Raw genomic sequence first — 23,730 nt, forward strand, 5'->3', positions numbered from 1 at the left:
ACAGCAGGCCAAGCAGCATCAGAGGAGCAGGAAAGCTGACGTTTCGGCTCTCCCTATTTATTTCTGAACCCCATTCCCCTCCCCCATTTCCGAAGAAGGATCTAGGCCCGAAACGTCAGCCTTCCTGCTCCTATGATGCTGCTTGGCCTGCTGCGTTCATCCAGCTCTACGCCTTGTTGGCTCAGATTCTCCAGCATCTGCAGTTCCTACTATCTCTGATACCACTTTAAAAACAAGACACTTCTTGAGGAGTTTATGCCTCACACAGTTGTTTGGGATATCCTGATTACAAAGTAAACTGCCCAATTAAAAAGTGGAATTTTCTGCTCTACATAACAATGGGTACTTCCTTTACATTTACCAGGGCTTCAGCCTATCAACACTATTCTTTCCCAATGTTTCTTGCAAGTATCTTCAATGGAATTGGTGGTGGACTGGATACAGCCTGCCACCTTGTGGTTTATACTGAATATAGCAAGACAATGTCAGCGAGTGAAGGAGGATTCGATTAAGGATGGTGTGAGAATCACAGGCCAGTCTGTCACATATAAATTACAATCTGGTTGGAACTCATAACTTTTTTAATAGTAGACAATGTGTGAGATCCTAGAAATTTACTAACAGAATACAGTTGAACAAACAATAATAAAGTTTGCTAACACAATTTTAGAACAGTAATACAATCGATAATACATCTATTTTATTTATATTCTAACACCCAGAATTAACTTGTTGCACATCTGGGTAACCAACTAGGTTCAATTATTCTATAGCATGCATCAAAAAGTTTAAGCAATCAACATAAACAGATTTCTTACCAATTCCCCCAGAAAGGCAAACCAGGGCAGGACTTAAACAGTTAATGGTGATGGGCATATAAATAAGAAAGGTTTCGAGGGATATGGGCCAAATGCTGGAAAATGGGACTGGATCAGTTTAGGATATCTGGTCGTGTTGGATTGAAGGGTCTGTCTCCATGCTGTATAACTCTACAACTCCATGTTAATAACACAGTAGACCATCAAATCTCATCAAATTTTCCAAAGAATTTTTCTTTTTCATCTTCTCCAATCTGGCCTTGAAATTCCTTCTCACAAGCTGTTCCATTACAGGCTACCTCAATGACCACTCCCATTCGAGTTTGGTCACCGTCTTTTCCCAGGTCTCCTCCACTGCACAAACTGCACTCCAATAGTCATCCACAGGCACAACTCCAACATTTCACCAACAGCTAGCCTCACCAAACTAGAACTGCCTATGGGCCTTTTTCTTGAGCTCTAACCTTATTCAGTTGCATCGGGTAAATGTTGCTTGTGAGCTTTTCACTCACATCTGTATTGAACTAATACTGACACACGACCTTCTTCTGAGCCCTCACAACTTCCAGGACTTTTCCAGGACCTTGACTTTATTGTGTAGCTACTTACTAAATCATCTGTTAAAAATACTGCCTGAATTCTAACAACACAAAGATATCGAACTGTGCTTGGGACTTCTCACTGAGTATCCTACACAAATCTGGGTAGCTCATTTGTCTTCCCAGCAATAGAGCTAAAAGCCATACTGTCTTACACAAAGTCTACTCTCTCTCTCTATTTCTATTGCACATACACAACGACTTTCAATACCACTGTCTGTCAACTTTGACTCCTCCACAGTGAATTTGAACTGCCCTAAATAACCTCATGGAAACTGTGCACTGAGCCTCCACTACTTCTAAGCAGAATTAAATGTAACTAATATTTTGGAACAGCCAAATGTAACAAGCCTGTGGAACTGAATGTTCACCGAATATGATTTTCTCACAGAATGTTGGCTCCTGCAGTACAAAAAGTGTTTACAAACAAAAACAATACTCATCACAACAGTGCCTGGGAATCTGAGGTTATAAATGTTGCACTGGCTGAAAAAGGGAAGAGGTGAGATTCATAAATAAAAGCCGAAAGAACTGCAGATGCTGGACATCAGGAACAAAAACAGAAGTTGCTGGAAAAGCTCAGCAGGTCTGGCAGTATCTGTGAAGAAAAAATCAGGGTTAACGTTTCAGGACCGGTGTCCCTTCCTCAGAACAGGTGAGATTCATATCAGGGTGGCATGGTGGCTCAGTGGTTAACACTGCTGCCTCACAGCGCCAGGGACCTGGGTTTGATTCCACCCTCGGGCGACTGTCTGTGTGGAGTTTGCACATTCTCCCCGTGACTGCGTGGGTTTCCTCCAGAAGCTCCGGTTTCCTCCCACAGTCCAAAGATGTGAAGGCTAGGTGGATTGGCCATGCTTAATTGCCCTTAGTGTTCAAGGATGTTTAGATCACTTGCAGGGTTACAGGGATAGGGTAGGGGAATGGGTCTGGTTGGGATGCTCTTCAGAGGATCAGTGTGGACTTGGAAGGCTGAATGGCCTGTTTCCACACAGTACGGATTGTATCTGCCAAAATTTCTGTGAAAAGGATGGAGCTCTGTCATGAATGCAAGAAAGCTTAATTCTCTTGTTCATGCAACAACGACCATGTTCATCTTCTGGAGTTTTTGGTAGGGTTTTGGTGGGAATGTAGGTGACTGTTTAGGTTGGTACATGCCTGAAAGGTTCTCCAGCCAGTAGCATAGAATAGCAGGGAGGATGGAGTTTTAGACGAGTTCCTGGTTTGGGGATTCCTGTCTTTGTACTTTCCCTCAGTCTCTGACATGCTCTTACTTTCAAACAACTGCACTATTTGTTATTTGGTTGTGGTAAGCTCTATGTTTCTGGCTAAAATTCTCGAATGACTCCCAAGTTGATATTTCAGCACCAAAGTGTCCTTTGATGTACCTTGTCATGCCTCCTTTGAGTGCCGCGAAAACACAGCTTACAGTCAATCACCATCAAAGATTCATGTCGATAATCGGGTGGGGGGGATTGGACACTTTTGGCTACATGGCCAGCTCCCCTCAGTTGTAACTGTCCCACTGCGGCCTGGATGCTCAGTACATTAGCTCCGTCGAGCACCTCAGAGTCTGGTGTTCTGCCCCGCCATCTGACGCAGGACGTTTGCATCTTAGGAATGCGTTTGAAAGTATAAACCATGATACCCTTTGCACTTACAGAGCATTTTGCCACATCAGCCTATCTCAAGTGTTTCGTAGAAATAAGAAATGCCTTTGTAAGTTTTTGTTAGTTTTATATCAGTTTGCACTGGGAGCTGGTGAGCATGATAGTCTTGAGGGATAGTTTGCAAAATCAGAATTTCTGTTAATTTGGCAATTATTTAACACTGAATTACAATTCAAGAGAAGTTAAGTTTTATTGCAGCCTCAAATCAGAGGTTTACAAGCTCTGAGAAAAACTGTAGCTAATTAATTAGTGGTTGATTTAATCCAGTTTTCTGGGGACCCGAGTTCAAATCATGCCATGGCAGATGGTGGAATTTGAATTCAATAAATATCCGGAATTAACGGTCTAATGTTGACCGTGAATCCATTGTCAATTGTCGGGAAAAATCCATCTTGTTCACTAATGTCCTTTAGGGAAGGAAACTGACATCCTTACCTGGCCTGGCCTACACGTGACTCCAGACCCACAGCAATGTGGTTGACTCTTAACTGCCCTCTGGGCAATTAGGGATAGGCAATAAATGCTGCCTGGCCAGCAATGCCCTCATCCTGTGAATGAATAAAGGAAAGCTGGAGTCAGTTGTTTTCGGGAAGTATGAATCCTATGATGCAGCCTTGTGAGTGTGCCTTCAGTAGTACAGAGTGTGAGTTTGTCATAGAATCCCGACAATGCGGGAAGAGACCATTTGGCTCATTGAGTCTGCACTAATCCTCTGAAGAGCATCCCATCCAGACCCAGCCCCCTAATCCCTATTTAACATGGTCAACACACCTTGTCTGAAGAAAGATACTTACACAGACACAGGGAGAATGTGCAAACTTCACACAGGCAGTCCCCCAAGGCTGGAATTGATCCTGGGTCCCTGGTGCTGTGAGGCAGCAGTGCTAACCACTGAGCCACCGTGCCACCCTAAGTTTGGGGGGAGAGGAGAAGATTTATTTTCAGCAAATTTCAGCCTCTTGTAGTTGCTTCCTCCTTCAGTAGGGAGGACGAAACTATTGTGTGGGCGCTGGTTAAGTTCAACGACTATAATTGCCCCTGAATGCTGACATTACACCTTCATGATGCTCACTCTGCTCCTCTATGCTCCCCTTGTTACTGCACTAACCCCCCATCCTCCCATAGCCTACCATGCCCCCATACTGTGAAATAGCAAGAACTGCAGATGCTGGAGCCAGGGATAACACAATGTGGAGCTGGAGGAACGCAGCAGGCCAGGCAGCATCAGAGGAGCAGGAGAGCAATTTCGGGTCGGGACCCTTCATCAGGACTGACCCTTCACAGATCTGATGAAGGGTCCTGACCCGAAACTTCAGCTTTCCTGTTCCTCTGATGCTGCCTGACCTGCTGTGTTCCTCCAGCTCCACACTGTGTTGACCCCATGTGGGACATGGATGTCTCTGGCTGGGCCATCATTTGTTGCCCATCCCCTGGTTGCCCCTGAGAACGTGGTGGTGAGTTTGACACCCCCATTTACCTTGAATTTCCCACCTTCGCCATCGTAATTCTCACGTCACGACTCTGCTCACACTGTCCCTTCCCCCAGCAAAGACTTTCCCTAAACACACTGACCATAACACTGTGAATACTGCACGTTACTTTACAATTTTAATAAAGATACCCTTTCTCTTTCACGGTTTCTACCAATGAATCCTAATTGCTGAGGCCTTTGTACATTCATGCTTTCTTGAAAGAGTGATTTGATAGAAAGGGCTCTGTGTATTACATCAATTCCCTCAGTTACCCAGGGGAAATCTCAAAGTTCTCCAGAGGTAGATAGCTCTACCTCACCATATGTGCGTATGTCTACATCGGGGAAGGATGCTAAAAGAAAATTAGGTGAATTTCTTGGAGCAATGCAGTACAACTGCTTAACACATGTGGAAGAATTTCTACCAGGCAAAGGCTAAATTCTGGTGCCAGTGAAATTGGCTCAGTATTGACTGTTGTATATAAATACATGTTTAGCTCCAGAAAGTTTACAACAATGACCAGTCTGGCCCCTATCCTGACAGTATGCCTTAACTTCGATCATGATTACAGCCTCCATAAGAAATAGGGACAAGAGTAAGCCATTCAGCCCTCTGAGCCTACTCCAACATTTAATAGGATCATGGCTGATCCAACATTCCTCAACTTTCCTGTTCTTTCGCCGTTAACTCTTGATTCCCCTACTGATCACGAATCTATAACTGTAACATTACCTTTCTCATTAAAGAGAGAGATGGTGGCTTAGCCCAAGGGTCACCATGCTTCAGCTGAGGTTGAGAAAGTGGGACCTTCACAGTAACCTCAGCCTGTTTGAGAGTTGTACCCATACTGTTGGTATCACTGTGCATTAGCAAACCAGCTGTCCACCTACCTGAGCTAACTGACTCCACTTAAGAATCTATAGGTGCCCTCTAAAACATGAATATTCATTTCACTTTTTACCGTTACCTGTCAAATCCACCCACCCTTTGAAACAGACATAAAAAATTGTCGGAAAGGCTTCTCCTGTGTCTTGGCCAAAGCCACTATCTCATACAGCATCAGTAAAAGCAAGCTATCACATTGCTGCCTATGGAAGCTTGCTGTGTGTAAATTGGCTGTTACCTTTCGTGCCTCGCAATGATGACAATCTTTTTCACATAAAAGCAACAAATCCGGCAGAAAAATGCTTCAGGACAGCTCTGAGGTTGTGAAAGGTGCAATATAAAATCTCTCTTTCCTGTCTATCTCTTTCGTCTTGTATTTCCACCTAGGAGCTTATCTCTTCAAATTGAGACCCTTGATCAGGATTCCAATATGGCTTCCCATTAACGACCAGCAGAATTCTCAGGAGAAAATCAATCAGTCAGTTTCTTTCGGAATCTCAATCGATGTTTTAATGGCTAGCCACTCATGGTTAAAAGATATTTTGAAAACCTGCCAAAAGCTAGAAATTGTAAATCAAAAGAAACAGATTCTAGGAACACTCGGCATCTATGAAGAGAAGATGACAATTTGGGAAGGTAGCCTCCCATATTGTACCAGCTGGGTTTTCCCAGCAGCATCACCAATTTATAAAATTATTTGTCACACAGTAAAATACCCATAGGCAGAAACGAAATGGGACCAGCCCAAAGAAAGTCATTTAGGACAAGAAGTCAAACCATAGTCAATGCGAAACATGTTAGGAAGCATCTTAAAGGAGACAGCAAGGTCCAGGGGCAAAGTTGAAGAATGTAGAGCTCAGACAGTGAAAACTCACTCTGCCAGTGCTGGGACCACAACTACAGAAGCAATTCTCAGAGAGTTGCAGACAAGTGGAGTTTACAGACACAAAGCCATTTTTAAGTTTGTAAATTTTCAGACTACCATTCCTCTGATTGGAATTGTTATGGATGCCCATTAAAAATGCAAGAATGCATCTAAAAGGTGCCCACACCAGAGTTCTACTTGGTGCTATGCAATTAATTTACATACCAATGTCAACTCTTAATCTTTTTTTTTAATTCATTCATAGGATGTGGGCATCACTGGCCCGGCCAGCATTTATTGCCCATCCCTAATTGGCCCGATGGCAGTTAAGAGTCAACCACATTGCTGTAGGCTTGGAGTCACATGTAGGCCACACCAGCTTCCTTCTCTAAAGGACATAAGTGAACCAGATAGATATTATCCCCCAATAAACCGACAATTGTGGTCATCCTTAGACTCTTAATTCCAGATTTTTATTAAATTCAAATTCTACCATCTGCTGTGGCAGGATTTGAACCGGGGGCCCCAGAACACTCCCAGTTCTGAGGAAGGGTCACTTGACCTGAAACATTAACTCTGACTTCTCTTCACAGATGCTGCTAGACCTGCTGAGCTCTTCCAGCAATTTTTGCTTTCGTCCCCAAAGCATTACCTGGGTCTTTAGGTTAACAGACCAGTGTTAACACCACTAGGCCATCACCTTCCTTAACTGTGCAATAAACAGCACAGAAAATCTGTTCTATAGGATTTGGACCCATCGTACCAGAACACAATATAAGGGTCAGATCCAGTGCTTTTGGTAACTGCACTTATTTTTCTGACATTTTTTTTAACACTGCCAGAACAAATAACATTTCAAGATAGCTGCTCCACAGAAAGTTTAACTCTCTTTCTTTTTAAAGCTTTTGCTTTGCGTAAGTGAGAGGATCAGAAATAGCTCACTCAGGCAAACAGGGCTGGGTAATTAACAGGAAACTGATCAGAAGGCTGACTGGTCCTGTTAAGCTCCAGCTGAACACTGTTACAGGTTAAAAATACTTGTTTCACAGCACTGCATCAAAAATAGCTCAGAAACATAGAAAGCCAAAGTGAGAATTACATAATATCAAACTTTTCTTTTTCATAGATTCCAGACCATATTCAGTTGGAATAGGATTCTACCGTTAATCATTAGGAAATTTGAGTAATCACTTTCACAGAGTGTCTTGGTGCATTTATAAATGAACTATCAAGTTCAGCCATTTTCCTTGCCGCTTTGACCCAAACAAACACAAATTGTTTTGAATGTGGCATGTATTCAGCTGTTTTCCATTATGGTTTTTCACACATCCACATGAATAATATGCCAGAAGCCCTTGAGATAGCTTGACCTTTGAACATTGCTCAAGGGACCTGCTTGTGTTTATTGCTAATGGTGTGCCACGTTTCAGTGAAGCCTTTTGCATTGTTGACGTGTAGAGCTTCCCAGTTAGGCTAAACAGCACAGGATCCCTGAGGGGACTTGTTTCAGGGAGAGCTAAAACAGATTCAAAGTTCCGTGCTGCACAATGGGGTACAACCTCACTTTTACAAGAGGTCAAAGAATACTCAGAGGGTGTACTCAGGGGGCGATAGCCCATGGACGAGGTTATAAGAAACATATTTTCACATTTAAAGAGTACAGCCTGGAAATGGTTTTGTTCAATATTAGTGTACAGATAGTTACACAGCCATGTTAAATAAGTTTGCAAGAAAAAAAGACCTCCAATTACATTGCACCTTTCATGGTTATTGTGCTCCAAGGGCCAAATGAGGGGGCTGTCATATAAACCTATAAAGTTCTAACAGGTCTATATGGTAAATGAAGGAAGAATGTTCTCAATGACTGGGAGAACAAAACTAGTGGATCTGGATAAGGATCCATTTAAGGATACAAGATGGGCCATTTAGGACTGAGCTGAGGAGAAATGCCTTCACCCAGAGAGTGGTGAGCCTGTACCACAGAAAGCAGGTGAGGCCGAAACATTGAATGTATTCAAGAAGAAGATAGATTTAGTTCTTAGAAGTTAAGAGATTAAAGAGAGCCCATTTCTGAAGAAGGGTCTCGACTCGAAACCTCAGCTTTCCTGCTCCTCTGATGCTGCTTGGCCTGCTGTGTTCCTCCAGCTCTACACCTTGTTATCTCTGATTCTCCAGCATCTGCAGTTCCTACTATCTCTGATTACTGCTGAAGTGAAGTGTCAGCTGTGATTTTTGTGTTGAAGTTGTTCTTGAACTGCTGACTCAGAGCTGTGAATGACACCTCTTTTATGGTGTGGTTTCATACCACAATGTGTTCAGGTGCAAGACAGACTGTTTGGTAAGAAGGCAAAGTCAAGAACTGTCTTCAGACTTAGACTTCAGGTGACTATTCATTAATACTGAATATTGCTACACATGGTAAGCGTGGGCATACCACGATCTGATCTTATCTAGTTAGGCAAGGATCTTGCCTTCATGGGGGGAAGGAGAAACATGCCCTCTTCATATGGTCATGGCCATGGGTGCATGTGCCTCTTCCAAAGAACCTTGTATGGAAGTGTCTGTTGCAGGCTGTTCTAACTACACTGATACTGTGCTATTTCCACTCAGTGATATGCAGCTTTCCTGCTCGTGTGATGCTGCCTGGCCTGCTCTGTTCATCCAGCTCCACACCTTGTTACTTCAGCAGTACTGCCTTTTTAAAGGCCCTTCCTTTTGGATGAAATGTAAAAGTGGGTTCTTCTCAGTTGGTTGTAAATAGGAATCATTTGGCTCTATTTTTAAGCCGAACTGAGAATTACACCTGGACTCCTGGCCGGTATTGATTATTCATTGAGCACCATAGGTACAGAGTGTCTGGTCATTATCACTGTGTAGTCTACAGGAGCTTGCTCTGCAAAAAACTGGCCACTGTGTTCTTTACAATAAAGCATTTGCAACTGCACTCCACAAAATACTTCAAAATTTAACATAATTACAAATATACTGAGGTCATTAAAGGCACCATATAAATGCGTGCTTTTCCTTACTAGTTCAGAGGGAAAGCACATGAAGCATGCAAATTTATTCAACAGTGCTTCCTGTCAGTTTCATGATGGCTGCTTGCTTTATTAATTCATTTAAGGGATGTGGGTGTTGCTGGCTACACCAGCATTCATTGCCATCCTTAATTGCCCATAGGGAGTTTAGAGTCAACCGCATTGCTGTGGGCCTGGGGTCACATGTAGGCCAGATCAGGCAAGGATGGCAGATTTCCCTCCCTAAAGTGAACCAGATGGGTTTTCTCCCAAACAGTCAGGAGTGGTTTCATGGTCATCATCATACTGTTAATTACAGACTTTTAAAAAGAAATGAACTCAAATTCCACCATTGTAGGGTTTGAACCTAGATGTTAACCAAGGATGTTTACTGCTGGATTGATAGTCTAAGGATAATACCACCAGGCCTTTACCCCAGCATTGCAATCACCAGGAGGAGAGCAGCATTAATAAACTAGATGCAATTTTCCCAGCCTCCAAACAAAGGTGCTGCTCTGATGTAACAAGGTGTAGAGCTGGATGACCACAGCAGGCCGAGCAGCATCAGAGGAGCAGGAAGGCTGACGTTTTGGCCCTAGACCTTTCTTCAGAAGGGTCTAGGCCCGAAACGTCAGCCTTCCTGCTCCTCTGATGCTGCTTGGCCAGCTGTGTTCATCCAGCTCGACACCTTGTTATCTCAGATTCTCCAGCATCTGCAGTTCCTACTATCTCTGCTGCTCTGATGTCCTTGGAACCTTCCAGGACGAACACTCAATGAGTGCCTTAAACAAGCAAGCCCTCTTGATAGTAATGACCCATTCGTAGGAATTGTAACAGTTTCAATATTGGACAAGGCTAACCACATTGTGCAGAACCATTCCCATTAATACAACCTTAAAGACAATTTGTCTTTGTGTCAGAAACTTTGGGGTGTTGTTTACAGTTAACCACTATGTTTCAAATCTATGATCAAGGACCATTCGATTTGCCTAACTCATTAACATAACAGATACGCATTCATTGCAGAGAGCTACAAAGCACTATAGTGTTTATCAAGCAAGAAGGAATCAGCAAGATGGATGGTGTTTCAGGTTGTGTGTTGCCTGGCCCCTGTACAGTGCTTATGCTGTTCGTATGTAGTGTTGTTTTCTTAACTTAATGATATAAGAAATCAAATGAATGTTGAACCTAATGGTATTGCAGATTAACAGTCCCCTATAGGTAAAGGAAAAGCATCCATTTATTTTCACATCAGCGCAGCATTTGTTTGAATTATAGACATATTGCACCCTGAAGTATAATTTCAGCTTGGCTTTATGGGTCACATGTGGAAAGGAATTTACCCTCAGCATTTGACACCTATAAATTATCGTGGCATTTTGACAGCAGTTTAATACAAAAATTTCTGTGATACTCCCGGGACATCATTAATCGTAGGCCTTCACTAACCCTAAAGCAGGCTGCACTCAAAAAAGTGCTTGTTATGATACAAATCTGCATTCTATATAAATGGCCCTATAATGCAGTGCGAGGAAATGAAGAAACATTGATTTATTTTATTAGATAATGGTGCATTTGAATGGCAAAGCCTCTTTTCACTTTATTGGAACATTACATTCAACAAATATAAAAATGCATTGGGCATTAGAATGAGAAATAGCATTATTGTCACATGTGCTCACATGAGGACAGTGAAAAGTTTACAAGGCGCCACTTACAGCGTCATCTTTGGTACAAAGATACCCAGGTACAGAAGCTTAGGTACAAAGCAAAAAAATAAAGAAACAAGGTCAAAAAGTTAAACATTACAGTCCTTCTTACTAAAAAGTAGAAAAACAAAGAAATACAGTTAACAGTTTAACACCACAGTCCATAAGCACCTGGCCATGCTGAGCTCACAGACTCCGCACAAGGGCTCGACCTCACCTGCTTTGGGCTCAAACTTAACCCCCCTTCGCCTCGGGGCAGCCTGTTCCCTCTCTCACCCTCTCGGGGCTGCCTGTTCCCTCTCTCACCACCTCGGGGCTGCCTGTTCCCTCTCTCACCCCCTCGGGGCTGCCTGTTCCCTCTCTCACTCCCTCGGGGCTGCCTGTTTCCTCTCTCACCCGCTCGGGGCTGCCTGTTCCCTCTCTCACCGCCTCGGGGCTGCCTGTTCCCTCTCTCACTCCCTCAGGGCTGGCTGTTCCCTCTCTCACCCCCTCGGGGCTGCCCGTTCCCTCTCTCACCCCCTCGAGGCTGCCTGTTCCTGCTCTCACCCCCTCAGGGTTGCCTGTTCCCTCTCTCACTCCCTCAGGGCTGCCTGTTCCCTCTCTCACAGACTCGGGGCTGCCTGTTCCCCTCTCTCACAGCCTCGGGGCTGCCTGTTCCCTCTCTCACTGCCTTGGGACTACCTGTTCCTGCTCTCACCATCTTGGGGCTACCTGTTCCTGCTCTCACCACCTTGGGGCTGCCTGTTCCCCTCTCTCACAGCCTCGGGGCTGCCTGTCCCCTCTCTCACTGCCTTGGGACTACCTGTTCCTGCTCTCACCATCTTGGGACTACCTGTTCCTGCTCTCACCACCTTGGGGCTGCCTGTTCTCACTCTTGCCCCCAGTCGGGCTGACTACCATCAACGTCAGAGACCTCTCTCGCCACCATGTTGGGCTACCCCTCCCCGCACTGGCTCGATCTCCTCTGCCCTGTGCAAACATGCAGCACATATAAAGCAAGTACATTACATTAAGACAAAAAAAAAGCAGTGAAAGAAGGAAAAAACGTAAAAGTACAAGGAGCAGGAGCCTACGCACTGTGCTTCTACTCCACTGCAATACCTTGAGGATATTGGTTATTGATAACTTACTGCCTGTGCCTGTTCAGTGTAAAGCTTTTAGAATTTAGGATGTGGTTAATTGGTCACAGCCCACATAGTACAACCCATTCCTGACACCACACTTCAGGAAGGAGGTCAGGGTCTTTGAGGGGGTGTGGAGAAGATTATATTTTATTCATTTTGTGGGATGTGGGTGTCACTGGCTGGGCCAGCATTTATCGCCCGTCCCTAGTTGCCCCTTGAGAAGGTGTTAATGAGCTGCCTTCTTGAACCGCTGCAGTCCCCCTGATGTGGGTTGACCCACAATGCCCTCAGGGAGGGAATTCCAGGATTTTGACTGATCACCATGAAATCGCTGCCAATTGTCGGAAAAACCCATCTGGTTCACTAATGTCCTTCAGGGAAGGAAATCTGCCATCCTCACCTGGTCTGGCCCACATGTGACTCCAGTCCCATGGCTATGTGATTGACTCTCAATTGCCCTCTGAAATGGCCTTGCAGGGCTCTCAGTTGTACCAATCGCTACAGTCTCAAAGATTAATCAGAATGGTTCAAGACACGAACAGTTTTAGTCAGAAGTTTGGGTTCCCAAAGCTGTCGTGTTCTCTTTGAAGCAAAGGTGCTTAAAGGGAGATTTAATTGAGGGGCACAAGATCATGGCAGTGTTATGAACCACCAGTGGATCAGTTGAATTATTTGTGTACTTTTCCTGTGTCTAGAACAGGTGACTTTGTAAAGTTTGTCTCTTTTCTCTCTTAAAAATGGTGATGTGTTTCCCTAAACATTGTTTTTGAAGTCCAGTTTTCAAAATAACTCTCAGCAAATTCTTCCAGCTGAAACCAATGTGTGGTTTATTACTTCACAACTTAGGAGGGGGATGGTTCACAACGTGGACTCACATAACGACACAGGGAAATAAGAAATCAAACATCAGGATAAAGTTGAAGGACATTTGATCATGTTAATTGAAAATAGGTTATATTATAATAATATGCAACAAAGAACTGCAAATACTAGAAATCTAAATCAAAAACAGAGAGTGCTGGAGAAACTCAGCAAGTCTGGCAGCATTTGTGGAGAGAAAGCAGAATTAACATTTCAAATCCAGTCTCTGAAGCAGGTCACCGGACTTAAAATTTTAACCCTGTTTCTCTCTCCAAAGATGCTACCAGATCTGCTGAGTTTCTCCAGCAATTTCAGTTAATAAGTTAATCATAATAATGTAATTGGAATGTTATGGAAACATTTAGACCTGTTAACACTAAAGGCTGTTAATAAATTAGAGTTAAAACAAAAATCAAGATGTGTCCTAACACAGAAACAAATTTTATGTTTTTTCCCAGGAGAAATTAAAACGCGTACACACAGGCACATACAGACACACATACACACATGCACGCACACACACGCATGTACACACGCGCATTTATACACTCATGCACACACGTATGCACGTGTAGACACAGACACATGCAGGCACATGTACACACAAACACAGACATGCAGACACAAACACATACATACAAACATGCACGCATGTGCATATAGATACAAACACACACACACATCTCAAAGGACTGTGAATCTGTGGAATTCTTTTCTGCAGAGGGCTATCGAGACTGGGTCATTTTATTTAAGGCTGAGTTAGACAGGCTTTTAATCAGTAAGGGAGTCAAGTTATATAGGGCAAAGGCAAGGGAGTGGAGTTGAGGGTTATCAGATCAGCCATGATCACATCAATGGACTGAATGGTCTACTTCTGCTCCTAAATCTTATGGCTTTACACACAGATGTGAACAAATGAGACTAAACTATTGTCTGTGAGGACAGATGTCCAATGTGATGTTGAAGTGACTGCAGCATTTTGTGTTATAGAAGGGAACTATTGTATTATGCTGAAGCAGCCATGAGGAAGACTGATAAAGTAGTCCATCTGTCTTTTAAAACTTGCTAACGTGCTCCTCTTTCTGCCTGTAGAATCCCAGACGTGAATTGGACGCAGATGGCTTCAAACTCCAGTGTATTCCACAACTTAACGTCTGGCCTTGCACTGGACATTGAAGAAACCTTGCTGAACAATTCCTCGGAGAATGCTATCGGAAAGACTAACCTGACCTGCACCATTGGTGGGAGGCACAATTACATCTTCCTTATAATCCCAGTCATATACAGCATCATCTTTGCCGTGGGAGTTTTGGGGAACAGCATGGTCGTCCTCGTAATTTATCGCTACCTGAAGCTGACAACCGTGGCGAACATCTTTCTGCTGAACCTGGCCCTAGCTGACCTGATCTTCATCATCACCTTGCCGCTCTGGGTGGCTTACACAGCTCTGGAGTACCATTGGCCCTTTGGGATCTTTCTGTGCAAGATGGGCACCACCATCGTGCAGTTGAACATGAATGCCAGCGTCTTCCTGATCACTTGCCTCAGTATCGACCGTTACCTCGCCATAGTGCACCCCATGAAATCAAGGACAAAGCGCACGTTAGTCCACGCATGGGTGGTTTGCATAATTGTGTGGATCTTGGCTGTTTTAGTGAGCCTGCCCCAGATGTTTCTCCGCGAAGTCATTCACTACAAGGAGTGGAATAAAACCATCTGCGCTTTCTATTACCCAGAGAAGCACAAGACTCAATGGATACTTGGCATGGCCTTGCTGAAGACCCTTCTGGGTTTTTTAATTCCCCTACTCATTATTTTGATCTGTTACACTCTAATTGTCAAGAGCCTGGTGCAGGCCTTTCAGATTGAAAGAAGCAAGCCAGCAAACAATGAGGCGTTTAAACTGATTGTGGCCGTCGTGGTGTCTTTCATTTTGTGTTGGCTTCCGTTCCAGATTTTCACTTTCTTGGATGTTCTTTCGCGGTTGAAGATTATCGAGCATTGCCACATCACTGAAATTATTGACACTTCCATTCCCTTCACAATCTGCGTGGCCTATTTCAACAGCTGCTTGAACCCCATCCTCTACGGCCTGGTAGGACAAAGCTTCAGAAGGAAATTCTTCCTGCTTTTGAAGTGTGTGCCTCCCAAGATCAGATCCCACCCGAGCCTGTCGACCAAAATGAGCTCACTATCTTATCGTACCATTGAATCACTGAGCGCAATAACCAAGAAACCAGTCTCTTCAAGCCAGCAATAGTTGCCGTACGCTGTTTTGGTGGCAAGTTGGAACAGACTAACCAGGTTCGGAAAAATCAAAGGTCCTGTCACCGGAAATGAAATTTTGCACTGTCGCTTATTTCAGTGATTAATTTCTCAGTTACAAGGGACCCCCTTGCTTCGAGGCTCTCCAACCTGCTGAGGCACAGGCTCCTAGTAGAGCCAGGTACTCATCCTTTGATCAAAGAATCAATCTGAATGCAACATCACAGCAAAGCCCAGCATGTTCCTGATCCACTGTCTACACAAGTACTGGTGTCAACGGATTGTGAAACAGGATTTAGAATGTAAACCAATTGAAGGAGCATGCTGGGGTCCACTGTAGTGTCTAACCTCCAAATAACTCAGCTGCCTTCCTGGTTCCCTCTCATCGTGTACACTTGCAACTTGAGGCCATGGATAGGAATCCCAATTCGTACCTTAAACCTCACCATCTAATTTCATAAATACCACACCCTACAGACTCAAAGCATCAACAAAGTAATACTCAATGACTTTCAGTATTCTACTTGAGTCAGATTTGGACTTGGGCCAGTATGACACATGAAACTTCAGGTGAAGTTCAAAACGAGCAGACCATGGCATATTTGGTTTAATGCTCCCATATTCAACTAATGTGAAGGAGAAAGAAAAGTATATAGGCTGCAAAAACAGAAGGGTGAGAAATTCCTCACGCTGGATGGACAGAAGGAAGATTCAACTTCATTGCAATTGGCTGACCCTTTCTTGGAATCTGGCAACTAGTGACAGAAAGGGGGAAGTCACACCTTGCTGCTACATTTTTCCTGCCAACTCAAGAGTTACAACTAGCCAGTTGATATTTCCCCGGGCAAAAGACCCCACCATTTTTTCTTTCAATCACAAGAAGGGCAAGTCATCTGAATGAAGGGCTTCACTAGCATGTGGTGATGGGACTCAATATGAGTTTCCCAGCGCCGAATCAATTGAAAAGTAGTGACCAAAAACCAGAAACTATGATTTGTCTATTCTTCAGAATGAGCCTGGCGTCTTGTTGGAGTTAGACATTGGGATGTTCATTAGGAGGCACCTAGATATGACACAGATCCACAATTCCTTTATTCAAGTGGACATCCATAGAATCTCTACAGTGTGGAAACAGGCCCTTTAGCCCAACAAGTCCACACCGATCCTCAGAGCATCCCACCAAGACCCATATAACCCACTTAGCCTGCACATGCCTGAACACTATGGGGCAATTTAGCATGGCCAATCCACCTAGCCTGCACATCTTTGGACTGTGGGAGGAAACCCACACAGACACGGGGAGAATATGCAAACTCCACACAGACAGTCGCCCGAGGCTGGAATCGAACCCGGGTCCCTGGAACTGTGAGGTAGCAGTGCTAACCACTGAGCCACTGTGTTTTAGACAAGATCAGTTTGAGTCAGACTGATCTGGTACCGGAGCAGGATTCCAGAAATCTTGACACCTGCCAAATTGCCAAAGCGTATTCACATAAAACTTGAAAGGAAGAAGTATTTAGATTTTTTGACAATTTACCAAATCCAAAGCAGGCAGAGACAGGATGCAAGCAAGGAACAGGGAGTGTGAGAATATGACTCGAGATGTGTGGTTTCCTTTGCTGTTACAGAATTTCATTAAAAGCCACTATCTACTACCAGTATTTATATGATAATATTAATGCTGGAATATGTCCTAAGGACTCAGGAATTGTATCATTACAGTATTGACATATAAGGACATTGTTGTGTTCAGCTGTTCAATGCTTCTGTCTTTCGAAACAGTGCTCTCTGTGGGTGATTATTTAAGGCCAGATATAGTGTCTTGAAAAAGAGAAATTAAAGTGCAGTTATTGAGCCCTCATGGCACAGTGGTCATGTCCCTACCTCTCAGTCAGGTGGCCTGGTTCAAGTTTCACCTGCTCCAGATATAACATGCCGGAACAGGTTGCTTAGGAGAGAAAAAAAAGACTAAATTCATCATTAAACCATGGCCATGCAGCTAAAAGTGTGAGAGCATACCTTAAAGTATGTAAATAAAAACGTGTTCAAATATAACCTGGCACGTATCATCTCAGCACATCTCTGAGGCCTAAAACGCAGGAGAAATATCAGGACAGGTGGTCAAAGGAATGGGTTCCAACAGGTGTGTTATAGAAAGGTGGCGTGGGTTAGGAAGGGAATACTATTTCAATAGCTGAGGACATAGAATCATAGAATCCCTACAGTGTGGAAACAGGCCCTTTGACCCAACAAGTCCACACTGACCCTTGGAACATCCCACCCAGACCCATCCTGCTATAACCCACCTATTCTACACATCCCTGAACACTTTGGGCAATTTAGCATGGCCAATCCACCTAGCCTGCACATCTTTGGACTGTGGGAGGAAACCGGAGCACCTGGGGGAAACCCATGCAGACACAGGGAGAACACGCAAACTCTACACAGATAGTTGCCTGAGGGTGGAATTGAACCTGGGTCCTTGGTGCTGGTGAGGCAGAATGCTAACCACTGAGCCACCGTGCCGCTAACATGACTGCCAAAAGTAGGGTGACCAAAATTGGGAATCCTCAAGGGATTAAAATTGAATCGATAAGTTGCATTGGACTTCCCACACACAGATTTTGGGTAACCAGGTCAGCAGAGTGGCTGTCTACTGGGCAGGGGAGGGGGGCGAGGTGGAGGGGGGCTGTCTGATACATTAGGATGAAGTCCGGGGGAGGGTGAGTGTGGTCGGGATCTAATCTTTGGGGTGGTAGAGAAGTTGCAGTGGTAAAGAGGAAATTGGTAAAGCCAACCCAACATTTCTGTGGCTGCACCTCCAGTACTGTCTAAGAATTGAAAATGCCTTGCTGTGGGAGCCCAGCACTCACTGACTCGGTTAGCAACTTTAACTGAATGGCAGGAGGCCCTAGACAACAAGAAATGACTAAGGGATAAGTTCATCATCATGACGTTATACCTGTTATGTTTTTTTCTTGAAAAACACAATCAAATAACCAGCTTGCCAAGTGCAAATTCAGCTATTGCTCTATCTCTCCCCATCTCCTCATTGGTGTATTCAATTTATTGCTCAAATTGTGGCACATACAAATTAAGAGCAAGAGTAGACTCTTCAAGCCTGCTCCATCATTCAATTAGATCATAGTTCATCTGTTCATGTTCCAATTTTCATATTCCCCTCCACCCTCCAATAACTTTTTGATTCCCTTGCCTAACAAGAATTTCCCTCCACCTGAAAAATATTTAAAGGTCCTGCCTTCTGAGACAGAGCATTCCAAAGTTGCACGACCCTCCAAAAAAGAAACCCCCATCTCTGAACTAAAAGGGTGCTCCCTATTTCTGGATTCATCCATAGGAGGACTCACATTACCACATTCTCCTTGTCAACACCATTCAGGATCTTATAAACTTCAACCAAAACAATGGTACGTAAGACCATAAGGTGTAGGAGCAGAAGTAGGCCATTCAGCCCATCGGGTCAGCTCTACCATTCAATGAGATCATGGTGGATCTGTTCATTCTCAACTTCACTTTTTTGCCTTTACACAGTAACTCCCTGATTCACTTACTGCTTAAAAATCTGCTGATCTCAGCCTTGAATCTATTTATGACCCAGCCTTAACAGCCCATTACAGTAAATAATTCCACAGATTCACTACCTTCTGAGAGAAGAAATTCTTCCAATCTCTTGCCTAAATGTATGAGCTTTTACTTCGAGATTACGCCCTCTGGTCCAAAACTCTCCCACAAGGAGAAACAGATTTTCCACATCTACACTGTCAAGTCTTCTCAGAATTTTGGATGCTTCAATGAGTTTCAATATGTTTCATGTTTCATCTTAGATTGTTAAATTAATATATGCTATACACTTGGCTAGCGTGTGGTTCAGAGTAATGCCAAGAGTATGTGTTTGATTCCCACTAGAACTAATGTAGACCTGGGACCTGACACTTTAACCTCTCCCTGAGCACTGGGCAGCAATGGCAAACCATATTAACAGAAACTCAAGTAAAGGGTTCAAGGAGAAACAACAGCCAAAGAGCTGCCTTGGAGAAGAGCACATGTGACATGACACTCTTACAATGAGCAAAACAAGTACAAAAAGTTAGCAAATTAACCCTGTGTTGCTGAACTGTGCATTTGAGCGAGAGACTCAAATGAGGCAAATATTCAACAAACAAATTCAGGCCATAGTGTTTTCAAGTCTGTAGTTTGGAATTCTGTAACCACATTTAAAGCTTTATTTTCAGGGTTGCTTCCATCAACAGAAAGTAGACGAAATAAACACACAGAAGGGTAGTGAAACTCAGCAGGTCTGGCAGCATCTGTGGAGAGAGAAACAAAGTTAACGTTTCGCGTCCAGTGTGACTTCTCTTCAGAACTGGAGTTCTGACCCGAGGCAGCTCTGAAGAGTCATGCCACAATCAAAAGTTTATTCTGTTTCTCTCCCCGCAGATGCTGCTAGATCTGCTGAGTTTCTCTAAGACTCTCTGTATTTCAGTTTGCCAGCATCCACAGTATTTTGCCCTTATTTGAAAGTAGATGAAGTGCGGTTAACATGCAAATGAGCTTGGCGTTAATCTTTCTCTGCCCAAAGTACTGTCAACTATAATCTCTTTCCTTCACCCAGCTTGTCAATGGAAATGGCCAACCACAAAGCTATTGTGTGCAAAGGTTAATTCTCTGACTCTCATTATTTCTGAGCAACGTTCGGGCCCATTCACACTAAAAACTGAATGAGGAAGCAAGATTTTCATCATTTCGATGACTATGTTGTTGTCATGACTGCAAATACCTTTCAATCCAAGAGGTCAATGCATGGAACATTCCTCAACGCTACGCATCTTTCAGCAAGTTAAATGTAGAACCTTTCAACTTGTGTAGCTTTTTGGTGTATGCAATAAGTTATTGTATCTATCATATCTGCATTTTTTATAAACTCACAACTTTTAAATAAAGTGTTAACTCTATTATCACGGTTTATGTTGAATTAACTCATTTTACTCATTATGTATTCCACAATGTATACCTGTGAGCTGCCTCCATACAGGATCCACATATTGTATACATCAAAGGTAGAATTTAAAAACGCTGGAAATATGAGTAGGTGTAGGCCATTCAACCCCTCAAACCTGCACCACCATTCAATAAAATCATGATTGATCTGATTGTGGACTTAACACCATTCTCCTCCCTGTTCCCATAATCCTTTAATCCCTTTTCGCTCAAGAATCTATCTCAGCCTGGAATATGTTCAAAGTCTCAGCCTCCACACTGCAAAGATCCACAACTCACTGTGAGAAGAAATGTGTCCTTATCTCCGAATGAATTAGGTGGAGACCCCTTATTCTGAAACTGCACTCCCAGTTCTAGATTACCCTCTCAAGGGGGAATGCCCTGTCAGCTTCCACACTGTCAAGCCTGCTCAGATTAGAACATAGAACATAAATAGAAAATAGAACATAGAACTGTACATCACAGGAACGGCCCCTTTGGCCCACAATGTTGTGCCGAACGTGATGCCAAATTAAACTAATTCCTTCTGCCTGCCCTTGGTCTATATCCCTCCATTCCTTGAACATTCAGATCTAGATTCTTAGATGTTTCCATAAGGTAACCTCTCCCTTATAAACTCCAATAAGAATAGGCCCAACCTGCTCAATTTTTCTTCAAAACACAACCCCTTCATCCTAGCACTCAACCCAGTGAATGTCCTTCAGTGCAGATCCCACCTCAAATAAGGAAACCAAAAGTGTATGTCAAACCGTAGCTAAGGTCTCATTAACAAACTGGACGACGACAGGTATACTTGGCACTGCAAAGATTTCTGAAGTAGGGTCCCGACCTGAAACATCAGCTTACCTGCTCCTCTGATGCTGCCTGGCCTGCTGTGTTCCTCCAGCTCCACGCTGTGTTATCTCTGACTCAGGATCGGCAGTTCTTACTATCTCTATAGGTATATCTCCTTATTTTAAGACTCTATTCCCCCAAAAATAAAAGCCAACATTTAATTTCCCTTCCTAACCATTGTATGTTTCACTCCACTTCAATATTATTTTGCTTTTCTATTTTTCCAACCAAAATAGATTTACTGCATTATTCTCCCTCCTGAGGAAGCAGTGGGAATGTCATAGAATCCCTGCAGTATCAAAGCAGGCCATTCAACTCCACACCAACCCCTCTAAAGTACATCTCACCCAGACCTACAACCCTACCCTATTCCTGTAACCCTGCATTTCCCATGATTAACCTACCTAGCTTGGACACTAGGGGCAATTTAGCATGGCCAATCCACCTAACCTGCACATCTTTGGACTGTGGGAGGATACTTGAGTGCACAGACACAGGGAAATTTTGTGCAAAATCCACACAGATAGTTGCCCAAGACTGGAATTGAACCCAGGACACTAGTGTTTTGAGGCAGCAATGCTAACCACTGAGCCACTGAGCCACCATGCCACCCCAGTCAGTGGACTGGAAATCCCCAAACCCAGGTTAATGTTCTCGGAACATGGGTTCAAATTCCACTACGGTAGATGGTGAAGTTTGAATTTAATAAAAATCTAGGATAAAAGTTAGCCCAAATTGTGACCATGTAACCGCTGCCAATTGTCGTCTGGTTCACTAAAGTCCTTCAGGGAAGGAAATCTACCTTCTTAGCCGGTCTGGGCCTACACATAACTCAGACCCACAGCAGTGTGGTTAGCTCTTAGTTATCCTTTGGGAAAATAGGGATAGGCAATAAATGCTGGGCTAGCCTACTACATCATCCCCTGCAAATGAATAAAACAAACAGCAAAGAAATAAATGGCTAAATTATCTGTTTTTGGCCAAGGCAAGGAATGATGCTAGAACAAGGGTTCCCATATCCTCAGCCTAATCGATCCTTTATGGATTATCATGAGTTTATGGGATCAGCAATACTGAGCAGCTGTAGAGATTCTATGGGCACCACTGAGAACCTATATTGGGGTCGGATTTGGATCTCCGAAATATTAAGTGGCGCAATGGGCAGGAATTGAATGTTGGATGGCAGGAGACTGTGAGCTGGAAATGCGGGAAGATATTCTGTCAATCACAAGGATGGAGTTTTAGGATGATCTCACAATCAGGAAGGGTGGGTTTGAGGAGTCCTTAACCTTTACTCTGAGCACTGCTTTTAAATAAACAAAAAGGTTTTAAAACCTACAATTTTGGATGGTTTCAGGCCCTGTACATGAGTTTCATCCAGTGGCAATACCATAATGGGTTAACTAAGATTGCCTAAGAGGGATTTCAATGTCCACCACCAAGAGTGGCTCAGCAGCAGTACGACTGATCGAGCTGTTCGGGTCCTAAAGGACATAGCTGCTAGACTGGGTCTGCGGCAGGTGGTGAGGGAACCAACAAGAGGGAAAAACATACTTGACTTCATCCTTACTCACCTACCAGCTGCAGATGTAACTGTCCATGACAGTATCGGTAAGAGTAACCATCGCACAGTCCTTGTGGAGACAAAGTCCCGCCTTCACATTGAGAACAACCTCCATCATGTTGTGTGGCACTATCACTGTGCTAAATGGGACAGACTTCGCACCGATCTAGCAACTCAAGACTGGGCATCCATGAGGCGCTGTGGGCCATCAACAGCAGCAGAATTGTACTCCAGCACAATCTGTAACCTCATGGCCCGGCATATCCCCCACTCAACCATTACCATCAAGCCAGGGGATCAACCCTGGTTCAATGGAGAGTGCAGGAGGGCATACCAGGAGCAGCATCAGGCATACCTGAAGATGAGGTATCAACCTGGCAAAGCCACCAAACAGGAATACTTGCATACCAAACAGCCAAAGCAGCAAGTGATAGACAGAGCTAAGTGAGCCCACAACCAATGGATCAGATCTAAGCTCTGCAGGTCCTGCCACATCCAGTCGTGAATGGTGCTGGACAATTAAACAACTGAAGGAGGAGGCTCCACAGATATCCCCATCCTCAGTGATGGAAGAGCCCAGCACATAAGTTCAAAACATAAGGCTAAAGCTTTCACAGCTTCAAAAAGAGCTGAAGTCCAGAGGTGAGGTGACAGCATCAGCACGTGACATCACAGCTGTATTTGACCGAGTGTGGCATCAAGGAGTCCTAGCAAAACTGGAATCAATGGGTATCAGGAGGCAAACCCTCAAATGGTTGGAGTCATACCTGACACAGAGGAAGGTGGTCGTGGTTGTTGGAGGTCAGTCATCTCAGCTCCAGGCCATCTCTGCAGGAGTTCCTCAGGGTAGTGTCCTAGGCCCAACCATCTTCAGCTGCTTCATCAGTGCTCTTCCCTCCATCGTAATGTCAGAAGCGGGGATGTTCACCAATGGTTGCACAATGTTCAGCACCATTCATGACTCCTCAGATACTGAAACAGTCCATGTTCAAATGCAACAAGATTTGGACAATATCCAGACTTGGGCT

The 23,730-nt window shown here is 43.9% G+C and overlaps 1 protein-coding gene across 1 annotated transcript in view; it reads left to right on the top strand.

Moving 5' to 3' along the window:
• agtr1a (angiotensin II receptor, type 1a) overlaps positions 1-16,489 on the top strand; it is a 36,987-nt gene extending 20,498 nt beyond the window's left edge. Inside the window, exon 3 of the mRNA XM_048604495.1 lies at positions 14,113-16,489. Within this exon, the coding sequence (XP_048460452.1) occupies positions 14,113-15,280 (1,168 nt within the window). The 3' untranslated portion in view covers positions 15,281-16,489. The remainder of the gene's footprint in view (positions 1-14,112) is intronic.
• Positions 16,490-23,730: the final 7,241 nt, after the last annotated feature.

Source organism: Rhincodon typus, chromosome 13, assembly GCF_021869965.1.
Source record: "Rhincodon typus isolate 14 chromosome 13, sRhiTyp1.1, whole genome shotgun sequence".
NCBI classification, from domain to species: Eukaryota; Metazoa; Chordata; class Chondrichthyes; order Orectolobiformes; family Rhincodontidae; genus Rhincodon; species Rhincodon typus.